The 26,621-nt window shown below is 33.0% G+C and overlaps 1 protein-coding gene and 1 long non-coding RNA gene across 5 annotated transcripts; both read right to left on the bottom strand.

Annotated features, from left to right (window-relative positions):
- Positions 1 to 777: 777 nt before the first annotated feature.
- On the bottom strand, positions 778 to 12,732 carry LOC139492014 (uncharacterized). Its single transcript, XR_011656692.1, has 2 exons — positions 12,564 to 12,732; positions 778 to 2,843 (listed from the first exon to the last, which is right to left on the bottom strand). It is a non-coding gene; the product is annotated as an uncharacterized lncRNA (long non-coding RNA).
- A 2,886-nt stretch (positions 12,733 to 15,618) lies between these two features.
- LOC139492012 (uncharacterized) lies at positions 15,619 to 26,487 on the bottom strand. Of its 4 annotated transcripts, XR_011656691.1 has the most exons (6): positions 26,347 to 26,487; positions 22,823 to 22,863; positions 22,405 to 22,489; positions 18,682 to 18,793; positions 16,594 to 16,717; positions 15,619 to 16,524 (listed from the first exon to the last, which is right to left on the bottom strand). XR_011656691.1 is itself a non-coding variant. In XM_071280048.1 (5 exons), exons 1-5 carry the CDS (start codon positions 26,429 to 26,431, stop codon positions 16,672 to 16,674), a joined length of 369 nt encoding a protein of 122 aa, XP_071136149.1. In that variant the 5' UTR covers positions 26,432 to 26,487; the 3' UTR covers positions 15,619 to 16,671. The 4 variants fall into 4 exon arrangements, 3 of the variants coding, with proteins under 3 accessions (XP_071136149.1, XP_071136148.1, XP_071136150.1); XM_071280048.1 differs by lacking the exon at positions 18,682 to 18,793 and adding an exon at positions 19,994 to 20,105 and having other exon boundaries at positions 15,619 to 16,717; XM_071280047.1 differs by having other exon boundaries at positions 15,619 to 16,717.
- Positions 26,488 to 26,621: the final 134 nt, after the last annotated feature.

Below are 26,621 nucleotides of genomic sequence, written 5' to 3'. Positions count from 1 at the left end.
ACAGGCTCCAGGTGCGGGAATTTCTCGCTACATTGAAGACCTGTTGGTGACCTTCTCCTGTTGTTTTTTCTATGGTTGGGTTGTTGTCTCTTTGACACATTACCCATTTCCATTCTCAATTTTATCTTGAGATATTTTGTGAACTGCTTATTCGCTGAATACCAAATTTTAGTGGGTATACGCAGAGACATATAAGACCCCATACAATAGAATTATATGTCTCTGGTTTACGTGACCCACGAATTTAAATGTCCAAGGAAGTATAAATTTCATATAGGCTTGCATGCAGACTGTGGCAAAAACACGAAAATACAATTATTTCTGGATTTACGAGAATTTGTAGCCACGTAAAAAATGAACCCAAGGTACTTCTCAGTGATAAATATAAATGTAAAATATAATAATCACAATTTTTTTTAGTGAAATGATATTTATTGATACCGTTAAAGAGAAGGTCAGGAATCTTGAAATTGACGAAGGTAAATCTAAAAATCTGTATCAACAATAAATATGGTGGGAATTATAATAATCGCAATTTCTAATAAAAAAAATTAAAGGCAACAGAAGTATACCGCTGTTCAATATACAGAAATAGAGTAAACGAAAACAAATCCGGATCACAAACCAATACCGACGAAAACACATCAACTATTAGAGGACACCGACGGAACAAAAAAAACATAGAAATGCTATAAAAACAAGCCGGGGACAGAAAACGGAATATTATATAAAAACTGCTATATTCCTGACATGGCACAGGACATTTGAAGAAAAAATGGTGGGTTGTCTCGGTTTATGAAAGTTTTCTTATTTTTATTTACAAAGTATTGAAAGTATTGAAAATAAATTAGTCTAAAAATGCGAAAGCCTGTATCTTGCACTGCTTACGTTAAAGTCACTAATAGAAGCTTCAACAAACATAAATCTCGCATTGTCTACTTCACCAAGCATTTGATAAGCTATCCCAGCAAAAATCTTTGAATGTATAGTAGAAAAGAGCCTTATCCCCCATTTACATGTTCTAACGGACGTCATTAACTTCCTTAACCAATGTTTACACCACGGTTCTTCGTGTAAATGGTAGTGGCACAGAAACTTTAAGAAATATGCAAATGGTACAGGAGCATAAGAGACTACACCATTACCATTCCATGTTACATCTAGTTGTAATTCTGGTGGAATGACAAACGATTGCCAATCAAATATAATATTTTGAACAGTTAGTGTTTTTAAAACTGAATAAAGTTTTTCTCGTTTCATCAAATTTAACATACTTGCTTGAATGTGACTAAACGGGCAGTTACGGGGCTGAAAATAAATTTTCTCATAAGTGCATTTCGACAATGCATAGTCCAATATTCTGAGTGATGTTGAATATTTTTTGTGAACATAGAAGAAAGAGGCCAACATCAGCCATCCAGATACTGCATCTGTACTCAAACCTAGAAGAAAATTGCTGAGATCATATCTGTACTTAGAATACTGTTTTCTGTTATTTGCTCCATGTTGTCTTTGTGAATACTTTGAAACACATTGAGATGCTTTTGACAATTGTAAAGTAAATATTTCTCTAGATAGACGTGTCCTGGAATGATGCAATAAATTGTTCAGTTGCCGTATATTATTTACACCAAACTGACTTCCACCTTCAAGAAATTTATGCATAATTTCTTCGATTATTCTAATGTTTCTTCCAAATGGCTCCGCGATTTCATATGATAGTCTTCCAAATGGCTCCGAGATTTCATACGATAGTCTCCCATAATCACACAGGGTTTTTGTAGAACAAAAACATTGAATTCCCTTTTCATGAGTCTTGTTTAAAATGTTTATTAATTTGAGTTTGTTGGTATTGTTGAATCGTGAAGAGAACAAGTTGTTGTCAGGTATAAAATAATGTAGTAAGGTTGAATATTGTACACAGTACAACAGTCTTTTTACACATACCATGAAACATGGTATTATATTGCCTGATCGCCAGATCGACGGGGTTGATTCTTCTGCAATCCAAAACAACATTGTCTTTAAGAAATAAGAACACAATAAACCTTTTAAGTCTTTATGGCTTTCAATTATTTCTTTCAGCAAGATTTTCAATAAGGCATAACATAGAAGCTGAGTATGATTGAAAGAAAATATAATAATCTTTTCTGATACCGAAAAAGATATTCGCCACTCAATATGTTCATATATGGACCCTTTATTGCCTATAGGTACAAACAAAACACCACATGCTATAATTTTAGAAATAACGTCAGGGTGTGGCCATTTACGTGGTCTTGTGATCCACGATTCTGCTAGAGATACCCAATTGTCACATTTAAGACAATATGCTAAATCAAATCGATCATCCCGATCGGATAAACACGGACCATGAACCTTAAAGATTGGGGAAAAACAAATTCTTTTCAAATGATACAATTTATACAATTCACTTGAAAGCAGATTTTTTCGACCATTTTTCAACAGAACGCTACCATTTATTATACTATAAAATTTATCGTCAAAAAGACGTAGCCTAGTGAAACAAGGTTGTGTATCCTCTGTATCCATAATAAAAGGAATACTGAGGTCTTGAGGGACAACATTTTTTTCTGATTCATATACTTTGAAGGAACGATCAAGAAACATGTAATCTATATCGCTACTTTTAAAATTTAGTCCTTCGCCATTACTTCCACTAGTTATTCGTTTTTGTTCTGCAGCTCCGATGTCACTTATTATCGAATGGATTCTTCTAGTTCTTACAACCACTTCGGATCCAATTTTCTGACACAGAAACTTATAAAAATTAAGCGACTGTTTTTTGTCCATTGACATTTCTCTGGTTTCCTTATGTCAATCTATTAGAATAAAAGAAAAACAAATATTTAAATGGTAGTAGATCATATGTTACCATGGAATTGGCCGTTTCATAATCTAAAGCATCATGGGTAATTACATTGTTCGTACCCACAAAATGAAAATAACGTCACGTCATTGGTTAAATTTCCATTGTTTATGACACTTTTAACCAATCAGGACGTTTTGGTGTACACTTTTGTAAATATTACCCAGGATGCATTAGATTCTGAAACGGCGAATTATCACATGTTTCGAAATGACTTAAGATATAAAATGTAACACAAGTCTAACAAACTGGTATAGCTCTCCTTACGGCAATGAATGTAAGAGTAGTACAGTGGGTACATATTTGCAACAGGAAGAAAATTACACTGCTTTAAAAAAAACAACATCTGTTCATATACTAGACAAACATGAATGTACTGAACCATATATATTGTGACAAGTTTCGATGTCGTATAAATGATTGGGTTTAATACTGAAATATTTCCTTGTAAAACAATCATACAATGAATAACATACAACAAAAATTGAATGTCATTAACTTTTAAGACAACATTTGGGTCAACTTAGTAAATCAGTGCTGTCACGTATTGTCCAATATTGCAAACAGTTGCGCTAAATAAAACTAGGTTTAATCCACCATTTTCTACATAAGAATATCACGAAGTTACAGCATTCAAAACATTAAAACCCATAAAAACTGTATGCGATGAAACAAAAACTGTACTTGCCTTTATGATAAAGAAAAAAATAACATTCACCTGTAATTTACCTGTTTTAAGCAATCGGCGCAAATGAAAAAATTAAATCAGCGCAAATGAAAGATAGCAAACTTGTCATACGCCCATATAGTTGATAGCAAATTAAGTAAAAAATCAACATTTTACAGTTGTTTTCAACTTCTTTCAATGTTGTGTGGTATTATTCCACCTACAACACAATAATGAATTTGTAAATAGTTATCAAAAGTACCAGGTTTATAATTTAATACGCCAGACGCGCGAAATAATGGCACAAATATTTTTTAATCACTTAATGCCTTTAAATAGAAAGTAAAAACTCGCACGAATATACATTGCATCATTTTTTGGTAGTTCATCCTCAAAAGGTCCATAGTCCGGCTCAAATTCATCATCTTCATGCATACTGCAGGAATAAGTAAAATATTGAGATGAGACATACACAATAAATATAGAAAAGTTTCTTTATAAGCAAAAATTATAAGCAAAAATTATAAGCAAAAATTATAAGCAAAAATTGCGCACACATTAATACATGTAGTAAAGCTTAAAAATATGTTACACTTTGACTAAAAATTTCTTTTCTAAGTAACAATAACTATATTACAATATTATACATAAATAATGATTATCTGCAACAAAATCATTAATCTTCTACATAGTCTGATAAGTAGGCAGGTTTTTTCCTGTGCCTCCGCCTACTTAACATATCAGATTCAACAGCAGATGCATCCATTTCATGGACATGAAGATCCCCATTGATATTCTACTCACAAATGTCGGTTAGAGCTTTATTCTCTGAAAAAGTCGAATTACTGACTGTGTGAGACACCAGAGGATCTGGCGCACCCACAATAGCAGCATCACCAATAAAATGAGACATCAGAGGATCTGACGAACTCATGACATTAGTGTTTTCTTTAAAAATATCTGGCAATCCAATTGGGCATTCGTAAATCTCGTTGGTTTCTTCATCCATCGTTTGATCCATTAATTGATTCCTCATCCTTTTAATCCAGATTGGAAGTTCTCTGTCTTCGCAAAGTTTAATTCTGTCATGATGAATCCAAGATTCTGTTTTCCTATCCTTTATCTTGTATAATACAGGTGAACGCCAAGCTGTTATCAAATACGGTCCTTTCCACGGAGATTTCAATTTGGCAGACTGCCCCACCTTTGTAGCTTGATTGAGTTTGTAAACGACATCTCCGACATTATACACATTCTGGTTATATTTCAAATCGTATATGCCTTTTTGTCGTTCCTGTGAAGCCTTCAAATTATCCCTGGCAATGTCATGCACCCTGTTTAAATTCTCCACTAGATCTTTAATATATTGTGGAACTTCTTTTCTGTCAGCATTCCAGTTTGAAGTGCCTAAAATTACATCAATTGGTTGAAAAACTTCTCTTCCCAGCATCATCATGTTAGCAGAGAATCCTGTTTGTGAGTTACGTGTTGCTCGGACGGCTCCAACTAGTTGTTGTAAAAATAAATCCCAGTTGTGTTGTTTACTTTTGATGAAACATCTTATTGTCTGTAGTATTGTTCTGTTATACCGTTCCACTTGTCCATTAGATGACGGATGATATGGTGTGGTTCTAGTCTTGGCTATTTGTAGTAGTTCACAGAGCTGTCTTACTAGATTTCCATCCATGTTTTTTCCTTGGTCTGTGTGGAGTTCAATCGGACAGCCAAATCTAGAAAAGAAATGATCCACTAGGGTTCTTGCCACAACTTCAGCTGTCTGTGTTGCAATTGGGAAGCATTCTAACCACTTTGTATACTGATCAATTACCATAAGCAAATATTTACTTTCTGTTTTTGTAACAGGAAGAGGCCCTAAGATGTCCATGTGCACTCGTTCCATGGGGAAACCAGCATGGTATTGCCCTAGCTTCGATCTGGCAGTTCGTGTTGATTTTTTGTTAAGATTACATGTAGTGCATGATTTCACATACAGTTTGCAGGATTGCGTCATGTTAAACCAAACAGCTATTTGTTTCAGTTTTCCTAATGTTTTATATTGTCCCATGTGACCAGACGAGACAACATCATGACATCCATGTAGAAGTTCCTTTTGCATCTGTTTTGGTGCCATGAAAAGGAGTCTTGGCGAAATAGGATCTTCCCATTTGTAAAGTAAAATATTGTCTTTTATCTGTATTTGCTGTCGTAATGACCAAAAATGTCGGACTACTTCACTACCCAGTTTGAGTTCTGCTTTAGTTGGCTCATATTTATCCTCGATCCATCTCTTTAAAGTTTTTAAATCAGAATCTTTCATTTGTTCTTCATGCAGTTCTACTGGAGAGTATGACGGAGTCCAATTGGTATTATATGAACCGTCGTCAACAAGTCTTCTTATGGTTAAGGGGACGACAAAATCCACTTCTTCCTCAAATGTTTGCCACTGTTGCCGTGCCCTTGTGCAAAACTTACAACCTCCACAAGGTAACTCTTCTAAATTGACATCTGGTCTGTAGTTACGGCATGCTTCAATGTCATCTGGTATTCTTGACAATCCATCTGCGTTAATGTGTTTCTTTCCAGCTCTGTGTTGTATAATCATGTTATACTGAGACAATGTTTCTATCCATCTTGCCAGTTGTCCTTCAATATTTTTAAAGTTTAGTAACCAGGTTAAACTGTTGTGGTCCGTTCTTATCACAAAAGTCCGACCTAATAGATAGTGACGAAATTGTGTAGTAAAACATATAATGGCCAATAATTCCTTTCTAGTTGTACAATAATTCCGCTGAGCCGGTGTTAAGACTTTACTTGCGAAGCTTACTGTTCTTTCCATTCCATCTTGTATCTGACTTAATTCTGCCCCGATAGATTTTTGTGAAGCATCTGTATCCAGAATAAATAGGTCATCAGGTGTGGGATAACTTAATATCACTGAAATTTATCAAAGCTTCTTTAAGATTTTGAAAAGACTGTGTTTGTTCTTCATTCCATGCAAATTCTGCCTTTGGACCAGTAAGTCGATGTAAAGGTTCCGCAATTTCGGCAAATTGTTCTATGTGATCACGATGGTAGTTAACAAACCCTATAAAGGATTCTACTTCTTTTCTGTTCTTTGGTGTTGGCCATTTCTTTACAGATCCTATACTGTCAGGATTCACTGCAACTCCATTGGCGCTGACTATTTTCCCCAAAAACTTCACTTGTGTTTGCAGCAGCTGACATTTGCTCGGTTTTAACTTTAAGTTATACTTCTGGAACCTCGAAAACACTTCACTTAAACTACAGATGTGGTCATCAAAATCTTTGCCTAAAACAATTACATCGTCAAGGTATGCTAGACATTCTTTCCAGGTAAGGCCTTGAAGAACAAGCTGAATTACTCTGCTGAATGTTGCAGGACTATTACATAGACCAAATGGAAGTTTTGTATACTGAAATAGGCCGTATTTAGTAACAAACGCTGTCTTGTGTCTGTCTTTTTCGTCTAAGTTCACCTGATAATATCCTGAGGTCATATCAAGCGTCGACATGAAAACGGTTCCTTTCAAGGTGTCTAAACATGTGTCTATGTTCGAAATCGGGAACGCGTCTTTTAAAGTGACGTCATTTAACTTCCTGAAGTCTATGCAGTACCTGAGCTTCCCGTCTTTCTTCCTTACTAAGACTGGTGGCGATGCCCATTCCGAAGTAGATGGTTCTATAATTCCTTTATCTAACAATTGCTGTAAGTGTTCTTCTTCTTCTTTCTCAAATCCCAGGGGTGTTCTTCGCATTTTCTGTTTAATAGGATGGGAATTTCCAGTATCTATCTTATGTTGGATATCTCCATTGAAAAGTCCAATATCCAGGTCATCCTTAGCGAAAATATCTTGAAACTTCAGTAATAATGTGACTAGCTGCAATGACTGTTGGTTGTTCAAATTTGCTAGTGATCGGTTGAATAGTTCTTTTAAATGTGTCGGTAGCTTCTCTCTTAGCTGGTTCAGGCCAAAGGACTGTTTTGGAGTAATATCTATTTTATTCAACTTTAAGCTATTTTCGTCTGTTTCCTCCATTACAGCATTAATCTCTAATCCTATACCCATCTGAAAATCCTTTTTCAGAGTTTTAAATTGCTCTGTTGGATTTCTTAGCATTACAGGAACTTGTTTTTTACCCATACAGAGCATATTTGGAACCAACAGGCCCTTCATGAAATTGGTTGGTTGAATTACAATATCATTCATCGGTTTCTCATCTAACTCAACAATGGCGACTTTACTGGAACCAGGTGGTATGACTGTCTTCTTTTTTATCTTTATTCTGTATATTTTCATTTGTTGGTCTTGTCTGTTTGAAGTCATAAAGGATGGAACTTTTTCACCTTTAAGTTTGATAGAATAGTCTGTTAAGTCAATAATTGCTTTTTGGCTCTCAAGAAAATCTATACCAAGAATGAGATTATCTGTTATTTCAGCTACAACCATATCCCATTTTACTGTGGAACTGCCTATGTCCAAGTTTACATTTTCTGCTATTCCTGCATTTATTTCTGAACAAGATTCAGCACCTTTAAGTATGATGTTACCTTTGATTTTGGGTTTGTAAGTTAACTGGTCAAAAAATGTTTTACTTATAACCGACACCTGCGCTGCTGTGTCTATTACTCCGAAAGTTTTCTTACTGTTCACCCCTACAGGAATATATAATGTTTTGGCGTCTGAGTCTTGGATATTTGTCTTATATAGATTGACTTCAGTTTGTTTGTCTAAAGAGAGAGTTGGTGGCCTTCCAGTATCACCTGGATGGGTTGAAGGTCGGCCTACTTCTTCAACCCGTTGGAGTTTAAAGACTCCCTGTTTACATTTGGTGATGGTGACCTTGATCTGTTTCCATATCTTTGTGGCGATCTACTCTTTGGTTTTTCACATTGTGCAATAAAATGTCCTTCCTCACCACAGTTAAAGCATTTATTATCTCTAATAGGACTTCTCCCTGGACTGGATAATCTTTGTGGTTGTCCGAATCTATTGGTTGAATTACCCCTTTTCAAAATGTCCAGTATCTGTTTGATGCTTGTCTTTGTGTCCTGAACATCTTCTTCTGTCTTTTTAAGTCTTGACTCAAATCTGCTAATTACATCAGTATCACTGGCTCCTTTTCTGTACAAAGCTCTTACACTTGTAGATTCATGATCCCCGTGTGAGTCATACACGTCTGTTTCTGTTTCGTGGAATGTCACCCTTTTAACCTCAGGCTTTTTATTTCCTAAAATAACTTTCTGATTGGTAACAGCACTCTTCACATACTTAAGCGCTTTGTCCAAACTATCAGGATCCTTATCCATTGCTGTTAAAGCTGCCTTTTTGTCCATGCATCCTTTCAGAAAAGCATCAGTGGCAACTATCTGAATAAAATCATCAGGTGTTCCTGGAAACCCATCAGTTGCAAGATCCTGTGTTCTCTCTGCATACTCATCAAGAGGTTCCTCTGGCAATTGACGAAGGTCTTGTAGTTGTCTCCTTATAACATGAGGTAAGTCTTTTCTTCCAAATCTGTCTTCCATCTTTTTACAAACAGCTTGATATCCTTCCTGGACTGACTTTGGCATTGTGGTAAAAAACTTAAGTGCTCTGTCTCTCAAGCATTCAATAAGCTTGTCCAGTCTGTCTTGATTCGTCCAGTTATATCTATTGGCAATATGATTGAATTGAACAAGGTACGGTCGCCAGTCACTCCTACCATCATATGTGCTCATCTTAGGTGGCAATGGACCATCTTGTCGTTTACTGCCCTGTCCTGTGTGTGTATTGGTTTTGGTTTTCCAACTAGGTTCATCTTTAGTTTCAGCTATTTTCATGCTAGGCTTCTCTTTTGGTAATGACCATTTTTCAATCATCTCCTGTAACTTCGTCTTATCATCTGTCTCCGTCTTCATAGTCATCTGTATTTTTTTTATCTGTTCATCTCTTTCTTCTATAGATTGATTTAATTTCAGCTCTCTTTCGTTAACTTTGTCAATCAGTTCTTCCATTTCTCCCTTATGTCTCTTGGCAAGTTTATCATACTGTTGTTCGTAATCGTGCTCTCTGTTTTTCATCTTAACTGTGAAGTCCTGGTTTACAGCTGCAATCCTATGTTCATAATCTGCTTTCATTAGTGCTTTGTCTTTCTCTGCATTTGAAAAACTTGTTTTTAATTTTTCAATCATTGCTGCCATCTTCTTAATTTCTTTGGCATTTTCTTCTGCTTTCCCCGTAATATCTTCTTGGATCCCTTCTTGGATTTCTTCGGATGGTTCCAATATTATAACCCCAGTCTTCATCAGTGGATCCCACATGGTATTAGGAATATCTGTCATAAGTTTTAGGTCTTCCAAAATAAGAGGAGAGCCTTTCTCTTCTCTTTTGTTAATAATCTTTTGTGCTCTTCTGTCACTTATTCCTGATATCTGTTTAAGTTGTTCCAATGAAGCTGTGTTTATATTGATAGGTTGCGACATAATGGTCAAAATCTAATAAACTTTTTATACAAAAAAAAAAAAATCTGTATATTACTACTTGTATAGGAATTGAACAATGTCGGGATGAAGAACAAAAGTAATATGTACGCATAGGCTATTACAATACAGACACAAGCACTATCACAAAACAATAAGCTTTTGTTTCCACAAACAATTTAAAAAAAAAAAAATCACAAACACTTTTACATACAGTCACAATTTCAGAAAATTTGGTATATTAATTTTATTCTGATTTGCCAATGAAAACACAAGTACAGCAAAAAACAAAAATCAATCTGAAAACACCTATGACATCAGAGGATCTGACGCGCAAAGCTGTTTCAGAAATTAACTAATTTTAATAAACCTGTTTATATTATCATCTAAGTTAAAGGACATAAATATTTAAAACTTTATATGCATAAATGTAAATAAACATATAAGTGACACAATCAAATATGTTTATATTTGTCTTTCTTTTTAATATCAGATATACAAATTCTTAAACTCAGATTTTTTTTTTACTATTTAAACACAGGTATGAAATTGTAAACGATGACGTATGTATACACAATTCACAACAAAAAGTAGTACAGTACAAGTTTTATTATCAACACATTCTTTTATGAGTGAACACTTTTCAGACGGTAAAACCGACAAGACAATTAAACAAAATGAAAAAAAAAATTTTTGATAACAACTATGACATTAGAAGATCTGACGCACACAGTTGTATCAATAATTTATGAAAAACAAAAGAAAAACATATAAATGATATCTGACATCAGAAGATCTGACGCTCAACGGAATATCAATGAATGAAAAAAAAAAAATGTGTTGATTTGTATTAATATAAATAAACAAAACCTGAAATAAACCAAATAGATAATCAAAAACTATCCACTAGTAGTTTGTTTTATAAGGTTATTTTGTCTTATTCTCTAGGTGTATGCAAATCTGTGTATTTTTTAAATGTGTTATAAAAAGGGGGAGGGGAATTTTATCACACGGAAAGTCTGATAATCACAATATAAATATGAAACGAATATATCACTCGCGCAAATACCAATAGTACTGATAAATCAGCGCGCCATGAAATAATCCAATCGCGGGAGAGAAGATACAAAGATTTTCCTCTCGCGAAAACAAAGAAAAAATATGAAAATATGGCGCGAATGGATGTCACTGCCGATTAACAGTGTAAATCAGTGGATTCGTGCCGACTTCTGACACCACTGTAATGATTTTATAGGGATAGTGTATGCAATATATTACCTATAATATCACAATCCTAGGCTTGAGTCAATTGCTGTCTTTTAGGCCGCTCGTCAACTGGGGACGTCCGATCAGGATAACAACTATTATATGACTGCCCAATAATCCATGGGGAATCCCGGAATTCCTTTGTATGACGTCGTAGTGTAAATGGATAACGATAAAGCCAAGTGTTCCGAATACACTGCTGGTATACTGAATACCATATTCTTAACAGATCATATGTTACCATGGAATTGGCCGTTTCATAATCTAAAGCATCATGGGTAATTACATTGTTCGTACCCACAAAATGAAAATAACGTCACGTCATTGGTTAAATTTCCATTGTTTATGACACTTTTAACCAATCAGGACGTTTTGGTGTACACTTTTGTAAATATTACCCAGGATGCATTAGATTCTGAAACGGCGAATTGTCACATGTTTCGAAATGACTTAAGATATAAAATGTAACACAAGTCTAACAAACTGGTATAGCTCTCCTTACGGCAATGAATGTAAGAGTAGTACAGTGGGTACATATTTGCAACAGGAAGAAAATTACACTGCTTTAAAAAAAACAATATCTGTTCATATACTAGACAAACATGAATGTACTGAACCATATATATTGTGACAAGTTTCGATGTCGTATAAATGATTGGGTTTAATACTGAAATATTTCCTTGTAAAACAATCATACAATGAATAACATACAACAAAAATTGAATGTCATTAACTTTTAAGACAACATTTGGGTCAACTTAGTAAATCAGTGCTGTCACGTATTGTCCAATATTGCAAACAGTTGCGCTAAATAAAACTAGGTTTAATCCACCATTTTCTACATAAGAATATCACGAAGTTACAGCATTCAAAACATTAAAACCCATAAAAACTGTATGCGATGAAACAAAAACTGTACTTGCCTTTATGATAAAGAAAAAAATAACATTCACCTGTAATTTACCTGTTTTAAGCAATCGGCGCAAATGAAAAAATTAAATCAGCGCAAATGAAAGATAGCAAACTTGTCATACGCCCATATAGTTGATAGCAAATTAAGTAAAAAATCAACATTTTACAGTTGTTTTCAACTTCTTTCAATGTTGTGTGGTATTATTCCACCTACAACACAATAATGAATTTGTAAATAGTTATCAAAAGTACCAGGTTTATAATTTAATACGCCAGACGCGCGAAATAATGGCACAACTATTTTTTAATCACTTAATGCCTTTAAATAGAAAGTAAAAACCTCTTACCTTAAACAATATAACATGATACTTGTAATTGGCATTGTGTATTGGTACTTCTTTTCATTCTCACTTTACCGTGTCTGTATATGTAGAAAAGACAGACGTTCCGTAGACTCCTTAATTTAACAAAATGTTCTCGGGCTGTCACTGTTTTGTATTGGCTATATAAATAGTCGGTATTCTAGTGACGTAGGCACGAAGAAAAGATTGAAATGTTTTTTATCATATTATTAAATAGATTAATACCAGGAAAGTAATCGTACAAACTTTTATATTATTACGAAATAGAAATTTGATCTGGGACTATTATATTAGTATAATAGTCCCAGATTTAATGCAGGAAATGGAAAATAATTATATTTTACACACTCATTGCTGAAATACAAAACAGTACGCACTGCTTCAAAATATATTTGCATTTTTAAGGGTACACCAAAACGTTTTTTATATTTTAACACTATTTGTCAAAGGTCTCTCATTTTGTTGAAGAAGATTATGTCATTAAAGTTGATGGTTGAAAATAAATATCAAAAATAACCATTAGGATCATGAATTTATTTGGCAGTCATGTTTCCCCTCAAACGAGTATATTGTAAAACTTTGTTCCAATTGTATTGCCAAATTAACAATACTTGTCAAATAAAGTTATCGTATAATTTCAAAGAAGATTTTGACATGAAAATCAATGGGAGACAAACAAATGGAAAATGACAATAAAAATGTTTCTCTTCCTCTTCATGTTAAAAGACAAAACTTGCATTTTACCCCTTGTTCTATTTTGAGCCATGTCGGCCATGTTGGTATTCAAGCGGTGTCAGCGGGTAGATTCTTTTTAGTAAATCTTCTCATAATTACTGTGGTCATATTTGTCTGGTTAAATTTGGTTCAGTAGTTTCAGAGGAGAATATGTTTGTATAAGTTAATCAACGAAGACGGACACCAAATGATTGAAAAAGTTCCCATGGCCGTTTGGGCATGTTCTCCCAAATAAAGTTTACTGTGTACAACTTCTTAAAATGATACTTTTGAACTTTCTAAAAAAAAAAAAAAATACATATTTGTCAAGGAAAAAATACGCAAAATTTTCTGATTTCTTCCACAATTTATTCTCAGGTCGTGACGAAATTGATATGACCCTGAACTTATTTCAAAAGAAAAAGGGAAAATAGAAATTCAATTCAAGAATAAATGATTTAAAACTGAGCTATCATTTTCATTTGCTGTAATGTTTATACTGCTAGTCCTTTGTTTATTCATGTATCATTATCATTTTGCTTAGTTCCTATTGTTACCTAATCAACAACCCGAACAAAGAGGTGAACACATTTATATGTTAAAGAGTTTAGTATGACGTCATTTGGATGCGAGTGTCACTGATAAGTCTTCTGTAGACGAAACGCGCGTCTGGCGTATAAATAAAATTTAGTCCTGGTATCTATGATGAGTTTATTTTCAATGAACTAGTACACATTTCTGTTAAGGGACTAGGTGAAACCTGCATCTGGGCGCAAATTTTTTCTCACTGTGTTAAAACTCATAGGTGGCTATTTACCCATAATTTATGTCTGCTTGTTTTGTTCACTCAATGTTGACACTATAATGGAATTTGATGTTACTGTCATACAAGTGAGGGGTTTAGCTAGCTATAAAACCAGATTTAAACTATAATTTTCTACATAACAAAATGCATTTTGCCGTTTAATGATGATGATGATGATGATGATGATGATGATGATGATGATGATGATGATGATGATGATGATGATGATGATGATGATGATGATGATGATGATGATGATGATGATGATGATGATGATGATGATGATGATGATGATGATGATGATGATGATGATGATGATGATGATGATGATGATGATGATGATGATGATGATGATGATGATGATGATGATGATGATGATGATGATGATGATGATGATGATGATGATGATGATGATGATGATGATGATGATGATGATGATGATGATGATGATGATGATGATGATGATGATGATGATGATGATGATGATGACGACGACGACGACGACGACGACGACGACGACGACGACGACGACGACGACGACGACGACGACGACGACGACGACGACGACGACGACGACGACGACGACGACGACGACGACGACGACGACGACGACGACGACGACGACGACGACGACGACGACGACGACGACGACGACGACGACGACGACGACGACGACGACGACGACGAGGAGGAGGAGGAGGAGGAGGAGGAGGACTGACATGTAAACACCACAATTATTCAATACACCGCATTTAGTTGAACTACTGATTGTAGTATAACTATTTGAGAATTGAACCTAATTATGTAACATTAACCTTGATCACTGATCCATGAAATGAGGTCAAGGTCAGATGAACCCTGTCTGACACACCTGTAGACATTGCAAGGATCCCATATACCAAATATATATATATATCCTATAACTCAAAGCAAGTGAGAAATTCACAAGCAGTCACTGGACCATGAAATAAGGTAAAGGACAATGGAAATTTCGTAACATAAAATGATCTGCAAACAAGATATGAGGCATCCAGATTTTGCTGAAAACCATTTGTTGAACTAGATGTCTTTGTTTGTGTTGATGAGTTGCTGTCTTATTGATGTATTCCACCCATTGTTCTATTGAGACATGTAAACAACTCAAAATTAAAACTTGACCTGTGTTTTGTGGTTATTAGCATGGTGTATAAGTTTCATAACATTTGGTTGAGGCAAACTTAAGTTAGAGAATCTTTTCAATCGGTAAAGGGGCATAACTCTAAAACAGTAAAAGTGATGCTATAAAATTCAAATTTGATAAGGCAAACAAAAGTTGAGAATGAAAACCAATTTTGTACGTACGGATGTACGACAGAAAGGACAAGGGTAAAACTTAAAGCCCCCTTTGCTACAGCGGGGGAATAATCAAATATTAGTGGAATTGAATACTGATATTCTAATGGTGTATCACTTGTTCTGATTGTTGCATTTAAAAACAGGAATTTGCATCTGTAATACCAATAAATTGTTGTGTCTTGCAACTTTACAGTAATTAAAAGAGAATATCAGGAAACTCTTTTTTATTCAGTATTTATAACAATACAATAAAAAAACTGATTAATATAAAACATAACACATAAGAGCTCTTAGTCTTAAATTATCTTAATTATACACCTTATATTGCTGTCGACAGGAAATACAATAATTACACTAAATGGATCATTCAATTTTTATTATGACAGAATTTCATATTAAGAGAGAATGGTGTCACCTTTCACAATATAACACATAACACAACCAGTGGTGGATCCAGCCATTCGAAAAAGAGGGGGTTCCCAACCCAGGACAAAAAGGGGGGGGGGGGGGTTCCAACTATATGTCCCCATTCAAATGCATTGATCAAGTAAAAAAAGGGAGGTTCCAACCCCCGGAACCCTCCCCCTGGATCTGCCACTGACAACAGTATCTGGTACAATTAACTGATGAAACAATAAAACCAAATAAAATTTAAAAAGACTTTATGACATGTGTAAACAGCAATATCTGGTGTATTGGAAATAACCGGTCTTCAAACATAAAAACCATGCACACAAACAAACAGTCACATCTAAAAAGTCCTTCATATAAACTTAAAATATTTATTCAAAGTACAGCTTTACTCTTAAATGTAGAAATTAAAACAAGTTTTGTCAGTTTGAAAATAATGAGTTGTAAAAGAGTGAGAAGTTGCATCAATCAGGGAAATTTTAAAAAGAAAACGGATGATTTGAATTGAAGACCAAAATGATAAATTTCAGAGATATGACAAGGGAGATAATTCATTTAAATTTTACTAAGGGAAATAACTCAGTCAGGATCATCTCTTCTCTCATTGTTCTGAACAAAAGGAAGGAAATACATGGCGACATTGACAAGGGAGATAACTTGTCACACTTTGCCAAGGGAAATGTTCTGAACAAAAAAATATATGGCGACATTGACAAGGGAGATAACTTGTCACACTTTGCCAAGGGAAATAATCCAGTTAAAATGATCATTCTCTCTATCACACATACACTGTCACTAAATCACACTAGATATCACATCTTCAGTTCATCATTTTTCTACTTTTGCGTCTTGTGCTGCTAATGATCTTCTATGACTGAAATATATGTGCAACAATTAGTATAAATATCAAAATATCATAACAAAAAAATAAAAAATTCTGCTCAGCATCTTTGTCTAGTTCTTTTGCAAGGATTATGTTCTTATCACATTTACCACAGTCTCTTCCTGAATAATCATTTAACCATGGATTCATCTACTATCATTATGAAAAATGATAAAATAAATGGTTTAAAAGACTCCTTTACAAAAACAGGGTCACAATGATTACCCCTCCACTAAAGAACAAAATGGAGATCTTCTAACGACAAATACTCATTTAAGTTGTTACAGATTATTTATTTCTATAACAATTTTTTCTGGTTGAATATTTTGATAAATTGTTTCATGTTTTAAAATAACATGTCTGTAAATTTAATGTAAATTACTCGCTTTATAATATTATTCTGATTAATTCATGGAAGAAAACTTGATTATGTTGAAATCACTATACAATATATACAACACACAATTTGTTAGTTTCTAATACCTCTATAGGTTGTAAGGCAGTTAGTAATAGTATACATGCATTTTATTACACAAAGTTAATAATTATCTAAAAGAGAAAAAAAGATGTTCTCACAAATTTAAATGATAGAAAGTGTTTTATCTCAAATTAACGACTTTGATAATTCATAATAAAATTATTGCACTGAACCCAAAGATCTTGAAAACCTACAATTAGTGGCATTGAAAGCCTTTATCACTCATCTAAATCTATGCCAAATGTTTACAATGTAAACTCTCCAACCCTATTGGTCATATATAGCATCCTTAATTTTGGAAGTAATAGGCCATTGCATTATAAAATTGATCATAATGATAATTTACTTCTGCCTACGGCGGGGTTTTGTTTTCAGCTGACTAAAGCGGAAATGCGGACTATGATTCAAATGGAAATATAATGAAACATGATTTTTAAGTTTTTTAGTTAAATTTTCAAAAATTTAGTGATGATGGCAATAATCAACAAATCTTAACCCTTACAGTCTAAATCAGTGCCCGGTTGAGGTCAGTTAACTACAGTTAACTACAAAGTCACATTAGTCAGTTAAACATCACCTCTACCTGAAAATATCTGTTAGTAGCAAAACATAAAGCCATTTCACATTCCTATTACTGCAAGCTAAAGGTGTGCAAGCTTTTTAAATAAGCAATCTGTAAATATTGAAAACTAAAACAAAACAAAATAGTATAGTATACAACATATCCTAGTAGAGTCTTCAAATCAATCACTTTAACAAAAACAAAAAGTAAATTTAAATTGATCTGACATATTGCAAGAAAGTTGGTTAATATACTTGTTTGAATTCTGTATTAAAAGTAAATAATTGATAACTGTCTATATTTTTCTAAAGTTCTAGTTTATAGTATGGGCTGTATTTCCTAAACTTGACTGCTGAGGCTGGTTTTTTTTAACAAGTTAACTGATTTTTATGAATTAAGAATATTTTTATATTTTTTATAAAACTATTAAAAGCCTAAAAGAAAATTCAGAATTTAAACTTCATAACAAAAATTTCTTGTATTCTGCTTAAGAATAACTAGCTTTTGTTAGTTAAATGCAGTAAAAAGAGGACTCTATCTTGATCCTTTACATAAAGATATATACAGCATACATATTATACACAAAATAAAATTAAAAATATTGAAAAAAAGATAAATTTAAAAACTCCTTTGGACATGCTATATTCAGTGCAATCTTATTAAAATAAAGATCCTGTGTCCATGCTTTGCTTACAAGGTTCTGACAACACTCTGTTCAAGTAATTATAACCAATTAGCCAATGAAATTCCAACTTTCAAATATTTTAAGGTGTCTGTCATTAGGACAAAACCAGAGAATCCCGAAAGGTCTTTCAAACAGAAAGTAGAATTGTGCATTTTCAGATCCTTGTTAGCAAAGCATAGATAATAGATCTGTATCTTATCAGATTGTATTCAGTGTGCTCCCAAACTTACTTGATAATTCTAGATAATTGATAGAGGCCTGTTGCCCCTACAAATATATTTACTGTGAAGAGATTCCAGTTTTTAGGTGTAATAACTGTCGAGTATCGGGCCCAAACGATACCTGTAGGAATAAAATGGAAATTGTGCATTAATCCTGGTGACTTCTTCATTCTGAAATGACTAGCATCTAAAACCTTATCTAATCCAACAACAAGCTGAATGATGTCCATGTAAATATTTACTGTAAAATATTCTTACTGAAACGGAGTCAGTGGTGTTGAAATACGAGGGTTTGAAAATAAAAAGGAGAGAGTGAAAAAATAAATATAATTTGTTTGGTCTAATTCTTCAAGTTGTGAATGAAATTTTATCCCTTATTTTACACCTTTTTTTGTATTTTGCAAGGCTTTATTTTGTCTCTTATGCAAACATTAAAACAAAGGCAGTTATAAAAAAGATAAGATGAATATTTAAGTTTGTTTTGTGTCGCTTTAATTAAATATACAAGCAAATGGCCAAGTAAATGCAGTTTCAGACTGCAGGGCTTCCAAAAAATATTTTAGCCAGCTGGACATTTTTTTTTTGTCTTATCCTGATTTTAAATTTTTAATCCCTTAAAACTTAATAACAAAAGGCAGGTCATCTAATAGAATGACATTAAACAGTGTTGTCTGGATTAGACAAATTTTATGTCTGGTTATATATGTGGTTCTAGTGCATAGTAAGATGGCGCTGAAAAACTTACTTATGAATTCTATACAACTGAACGAATCCAGTACAACCAACAAATACATTACACAGACTGAGAGCCCAAATTCTTGGTGTAATAATCAAACACCATCGTGCCCATATAAAACCTTAAATAACAATAAAATTATTGCTCAGTCAGCAAGAAAGAATTCTAGAAAATCTGTACTTTAAATACAGGTATATAAGCATTATAAGGGACATGCTTATAAACATGCTTAAGCTAATACAAAAATTTATGAATCATTCATTTTTATTCAAAATCTAAAGCAATATGGGTAATAATTCAAAATGTTTGTCAAAATGCTTTGATTGGCTCACAATTTTCAGTTTAACACATAATCAACCAATGGCAAAACATTAGCCTCAGTTTAGTGTAGGAATCCCCCAAAATTACCCATAATCCTTTACATTCTGTACTAGTAGTTTAAACTGGAACATACTACCTATTTCTATGTTTAGTTTGTCAAGCTGAGCTGTTTGGATTAGATAAGATTGATGGTATCTAGTTATTTATGAGGTGCTCCTGCAACAAGGCATAAGATTCGTCATTGTACAAGAGTTGAAGACTTACTTGAAAATTCTGGTCATCTGAAACAGTCCTGTACACCCAACAAATATGTTACACACAAAATATGGCCAAATTCGTGGAAGTATTATCAATGACCATCTTGCCCATATAAAACCTTTAATAAAAATATTGTTCAAACAGCCAGGGTTTTATACCATATATACAGAAGACCATCTTGCTTAAATACAACCTTTGATCAAAATCTTGTTACACAATACCTTGTAAATTGTAAGAATAACTATCAATGACAATCTGGCTCAAAGAAAATCTTTAACAAAAATATTGTTCAAACAGCCAGCAATTGCCAAGGTTTATCAGGTAAATTGTGAAATTATCAACGATGACCAGCTTGCCCAAAGAAAACCTTCAATAAAAATATTGTTCATGCTGGAAGAGTTCAGTCATTTTAAGGAAATTTTCATTAATGTCCATAACTAAACTACAAATATATTCTTCCTACTTGACAATTAAACCATACAGGATCTATTATTTCAAAGTTTGACTATTCCTGAAGTTGGCTTGATAATTCAAAACAGTTACTGAAGGCAATATAACTTCAGTTTGAAACGGATTGAAATGTAGGGCAATTAGAAATCTGAGAAAGAACTTGGACATTAAACTTAAGGTAGAGTGGGTGTCTAAATTATAATCCATAGAATCTTTTAATAGTTTGCCAAAATGTAGTTCATATCCTGCTTGATTAAAAACATTAATAAAAAGAATGGGTCAACGGACTTATTTTCACACTACAGGTTGTGCAAAAATTGTCAAGATTGTGTATGGATTATGCATAGAAAACCCAATTTTCTGAAATAAAACGCAAACCACACCATAGAATTTTGGGATAAAGTATGAGAAGATAGCTCCAATATTATGCTTTCAGATAAGAAAAAGAGAAAATGGGGTCACTGGACCCGTTTTCTTGCTACATGCAAAAATGGGTAAATTCCTAACACATTCTATTGTAAAAGCAACACTATCTGAATTATCTGCCCTTGCATTTAAGTTGCCTCCCATGTTACACATGAATTACCTACTACTATAAAAATTTGCACATTTCATCAAAAATCTAACCTTGTTTTCTAGTATTTTAAAATCTAAGATGGAGGAAGACACCCTATCTACCTTAATATGGAGAATTTAACACTTTAAGACATACTCTTTTTACATTGTAATTTCAGAAGAGAAATTGATTTTGAGGGGGTATATATGCAATGACAAAATTTTCTTATCGTACAAAAATGGTCATAGTCATGTTATTACATTCCCAAAAGTTGTCGAATCAAAATATCAGCTAAATTCATATGATGATTGTCAATCTCACGACGTATGGAAGCTTTACATCTATGGTTTAAAATAGTAGCACCCACAAGGTATCATTTGGATATATATTGGACGAAAATATAAAAAAAATAAATTTGACTCAGTATTAAATCATTCAGGCAAAAAGTACATAAAAAATAAATGATCAAAGTTCAATAACTCATGCCAACATTGTTAAATCAAAATGACAGTAATGTATTATGAAATACATCACACAAAGATACACAATCCTTCCAAGTATAATGCTTTCAGCTTTAAATAGTGTTTGCAAAGGATTATTATGATGGTACCCAACACCATTACTAAAAAAATTTTCAATTTGTCTTGTTTAATTTTCATAAAATTTTGACAAGTTTACTTTGACTCTTTGACAAAAATATTAAAATTTAAAAATAAAAATTCAACAACACTTTATCAGAAAAATTTCATTGGATATATAGCAGTTTGACAAACATTTATTTTGATCTTTTAGAAGCTTTTTACTTCCTTTACAATAAATTGTGATCAAAACGTTCAGTTGATGTTTACAGAGTTATCTCCCTGTAATGTTATGCACTACCTTAATTAGAAGGACAAAAATAGTCTTATTCCAATAAAACTGACAAAATTGATAGTGGTCATGTCAACATGAATAGCAGAAAAAATAATTCTACCCAGCACAACAACTTTTGGACAAAGTTTCAGAACAGGAGTGTTCACAAGGTGACATAGTGCTAAAAAATTATCGAATCCCATGATTCCAGCAAAGATTATAAATATAATTTGTAAAAGTAAACAATTATCGGTCAAAGGAAGGTCTTCAACACGGCCTTGGTTTACACCGAATGGCAAGCTATAAAGGGCCCTTAATGCACTTTAAAAAACTTGATGATCTTAAAAAAGAATAAACTTATATCTATACAATGTACATCATTGATTGATTGATTATTTGTTGGTGTTTTAACACCACTTTTGAGAACTCTTTTGGGTTTTTTGTGATGGCCAGTTTTAATTGATGGAGTCAAGTGCACCCGCACGTACATGCTCTATATATAATCATGTAATTCACACTTTATTATCAGTGAGAATGTTAACCTCAAATTTTCTTTTACCTGTTGCTGCTAAGGCTGTTGACTGTGGTGGACTAAGTTTCTCAGCAGGGCGGGCAATGTCAGCAATACCAGCAATAACTAAACCCTACAAAATATACATCAAAAGATAGATAAAGTTCTCAGCCAGGGGAGCAGGAATTGTCTGCAATACCACTACCAGCAATATCTAACCATACAATTTATAAATCAAAAGATAAAGATTACTTCATATATTTTTAAATTCATGTAACTCCATTTTTATAGATATTTTTTAAAACACAAGTTTGAAGTTGTTATAGTGTGAATAACTAAACTCATCAAAGAAACTATTATTAACTGTGTATACCAGTTTTGCTCTAGCTGTGTTTTAATTTTTACTTGGTTATTTTATCTGTGTTTGTTTTTCATGTTTTTCTAAATAATAGATCAGTCAACTTACCCATTTAAAAGATGGAGCCCAGAAAAATATAGTCTTGGGACCTAAAAAACAACAAAAAAGGTTATGCATGGTACTGTAATCTTTAATCATGTTCATATACATTTTACGCAACATCATGACAATATATATGTTACAGGCATTTTTTAAACTTAGGCATATTGTAAAATGACTGAATTTTCAGGCAATTTATAAAATGCCTAAACTTGACAGGCATAATACAAAAAGACTAAAAATACCTAGTCATTTTGCAAATTGACTGAAATTTTGAAGCAAAATTCAACAAATTGCCTGATCAGTTTCAGGCAATTTATAGAAGAAGGATATCATTGACAAAAGTGAACAAAAACACGATATCTTGCAAAGAAAATAACTAATGGTTCCGTAGAATTATTCATTTTTCAAAACCCATCTGGCATTTGTATGTCTGGGAAGGTTTGTTTGTCATATGATATATTCTTTTTAGTTAAACTACGTAAAGTGCGAACTTACTTAATCTTGTAATTCAGATACAACATTTTGTACAAGTAGTGAATTTATGATTATTTTGTCAAAATGGCAGAAGACAAATTGTTCTATCAATAGAACAAAATTCACAATAGATTTTTTAGAAATTGAGATTCAAAACAGTAAAGCCAAACATTTGTTGACAAAAAGATTATTTTTAATTGACTGATTGCTGTTTGTTTGCCGTCAGCATTGTTCAGTCGCAAATATGTCATGCATTTTTAAGACGTGAACAATTTGGTTATAATTTGCATGGGATATTTCTGTAGGGGTTCGACCCGGATAAGGGACAGGAATTTAGACTGCCGCTTGCAATTGAAGTGAAAGTATTTTGGATAGGGATAGAAAATTTCACCTGTAGATCACCAATAAAAAAAAATAGAAAATGTGCGGAACGTGTTGCATTTAAATAAAATATGGCAATATATTTAAAGTTCCCTGTCAGAAATAATGAGAATTTTAAATTCGTACATCAAAATTGAAACAAACTCCCCTCTACAATATGGGTTTTTCTATACAAGGCTGTATTTTGTTGTGAAGTAAATATATGGTTGGCAGTGTCATCGGATACATTTTTCAATCAAGATAGCCTATTGCAAATTGTGGCTAAGTTTGAATTTATGTGGTCCAGTAAATGAAGTGGAATTTTTTTTTTGTAAAAGATAACATTTTTTTTTAAATTGAATATAAATTGCAATAACTCCATAAGGGATCTATTGACAATTTTTTTCATATTGTCTTATTTGTAGATTGTAATTTTCTGAACGTTAATGCTGTTTACAGTTTATCTCTATAGGCTTTATGATAATATGAAATGTAATAACCAAAACTGCAAAAAAAATCCTTCAAACTGCATTCAAAAGACAAATGACAGTGCTTTGACAGGATAAGCGTCTCCTGCGAAAGAAGCATCTTCCGTCATGGGCAGATCTGCTTCAGTCAGTGAAAAGCTATAAGCCAAAAGATACAAGTAAAACTAATCACGTTATAATGTACTTTGATTTTTGGAACCTATGAAAAAGAAGATATGCATGTGTGACACGTGTGCTTATTGCAAACCACAATGATGTCGAAAGTTAAGGGTTTTTCAGTAAAGGTAATGCAACAGCAAAATATATTATGATTCAGGTTTGAACACTTCAACCTAAGTTTGAGAAACAGTCTAAATTTAGAAACAGCCTAAATTTAGAAACGGCCTAAATTTAGAAAATGCCTGTAACATATACAATCTTTAGGTGTGCACGCTTAGTAGCACAACTTTTTTTACCTTTGAAACTTACTTGAGGTAAGTTACTATCTATGCTTATAAGATAGAGACTTTCTGAAAAAAAATCCTGACTTGAAACTTGGTACAATCTGTAATCTGTTGAAAAGTGATTTTTCTTTTAAAGACAAATTGAACTCCAGTATTTAAATATACAAATGTAAGAAGATGTGGTAGTGCAAATGAGACAACTCTCCATCCAAGTTAAAATAGCAAGTGTGGATGAGTATTTTATACATCCAAACACCACAATTGGCTGATTACAGGATAATGAAAATATTGTTTCAGAATAAATAATTCAGCAAACATGGCAAAGATGCGAATTTTTTGATAGATTGAGAGAAAATTGTAAAAATGTTTTTAAATTAAAAATCACAGTCATGCAGTTAATTTGTACGGAATACCAATACGAAATTTCTAAATATAAATAAATAGAAAACCATTAAAGCTGAAACAATGGAATCCGGGTCCATCCGCCCTGATTCTGGTTCACCCTAGTTTCTGTTCGCCCTAATACTTGTTCGCCCTGAGTCCGTTCGCCCTGATTTTATTTTTTAGTATATAGTGTTGTGTTGTGTGTATATAATTGAATGTGTTGAAGTCAGTCTACAATTTGGCCGAATATTTACGATGTAATTATAAAATAAAGTGTAACAATGAAGCCAAGAATTTTATTTAATTAATATAAATTTGGCAAATATTCTGTATTTAACTTTTAATAGATCTACATATACATAAATTTCAATAGATATACATGTACATAAATTTCAATAAATATATATACATGTACATAAATTTCAATAAATATATTTATATATATACATGTACATAAATTTCAATAAATATATATATATATATACATGTACATAAATTTCAATAGATAAACATGTACATAAATTTCAATAGATATACATGTACATAAATTTCAATAGATATACATGTACATAAATTTCAATATATATATATATATACATGTATATATATGTATATATTTCGTTTATTACATTTATTAATGTAACATACATATCATAAATGAATATAGGGCGAAGGAACCCAGGGCGAACAAACTCAGTGCGAACGAACCTAGGGCGAACATGTAATCAGGGCGAACGATCCCGATACCGAAACAATGCAAGACTGTTAAAACAGAATCCTTGTACATGTAATTGGATCTGACAATATGCTGTTTTAACATGTTTAATTAAGTCCATATGTTCATAGCTGTTAGCACACAAGTTCCAGGAAATTTTACACTTCAGCATTCAAGAGAAGAAGCACAAGTTCCAGGAAATTTTACACTTCAGCATTCAAGAGAAGAAGATGATGACTGATTTTAACTAAGCGATTATCAGGGAGGGGGGCTGACCTTTATTGGGACTCCACTATTGGGTGTTTAAGCTCAGGATTTCAGGATGCAGGAATTCTTTTTTTCGAAGCTCAGGATGTCAGGATTTAAATTTTAAAATTAGGGACCTAAGGATTTCATGTTTTTAAGCCCAGGATTTCGGAATCAGGACCCCTCCGACCCCCCTACGGCTACAATGTATAACTTTATCCTGCACATGCACACTGTCGCTATATACAGAACAATGATTACCTAAACTACAAAATGATTAAATGTTACTTGTATTTTGAGAGAATAAATAATTTGGTGAGTCTCAAAATAATTGTTTGATTCAAGTCGACCTTTCAATTTTGAGTCTTGACAGAAAAAAGTGCATGCGTCTTAAAGGCTAGACATTTTTCTCATTCATACCAGCTGGGTGATTCCAAAAAGGGGCTAGTTTAGCTGGGACAAATTTGTCTGCTACTGATATAATTCCCCTGTATATAGCACTCATATTTATTCTGCCCTTCGACTTGTTACATGGGAGACGACTCTGCTTCACAATTTGCACTAAAGTGTTAATTCAATATTATTCTTTTTATATGATTATTATTTATTATGTTGATTTTAAAATTGATAAAAGTCAAGTTGGTTTATTTCAAACTACATATTTTTTGTTTTGATTTTTTTTTAAATGGAATTAC

This window comes from Mytilus edulis, chromosome 10, assembly GCF_963676685.1.
Source record: "Mytilus edulis chromosome 10, xbMytEdul2.2, whole genome shotgun sequence".
Taxonomy (NCBI): domain Eukaryota; kingdom Metazoa; phylum Mollusca; class Bivalvia; order Mytilida; family Mytilidae; genus Mytilus; species Mytilus edulis.
The sequence above is the reverse complement of the archived record's forward strand: the minus strand, read 5'-3'. Positions and strand labels throughout refer to the sequence as shown.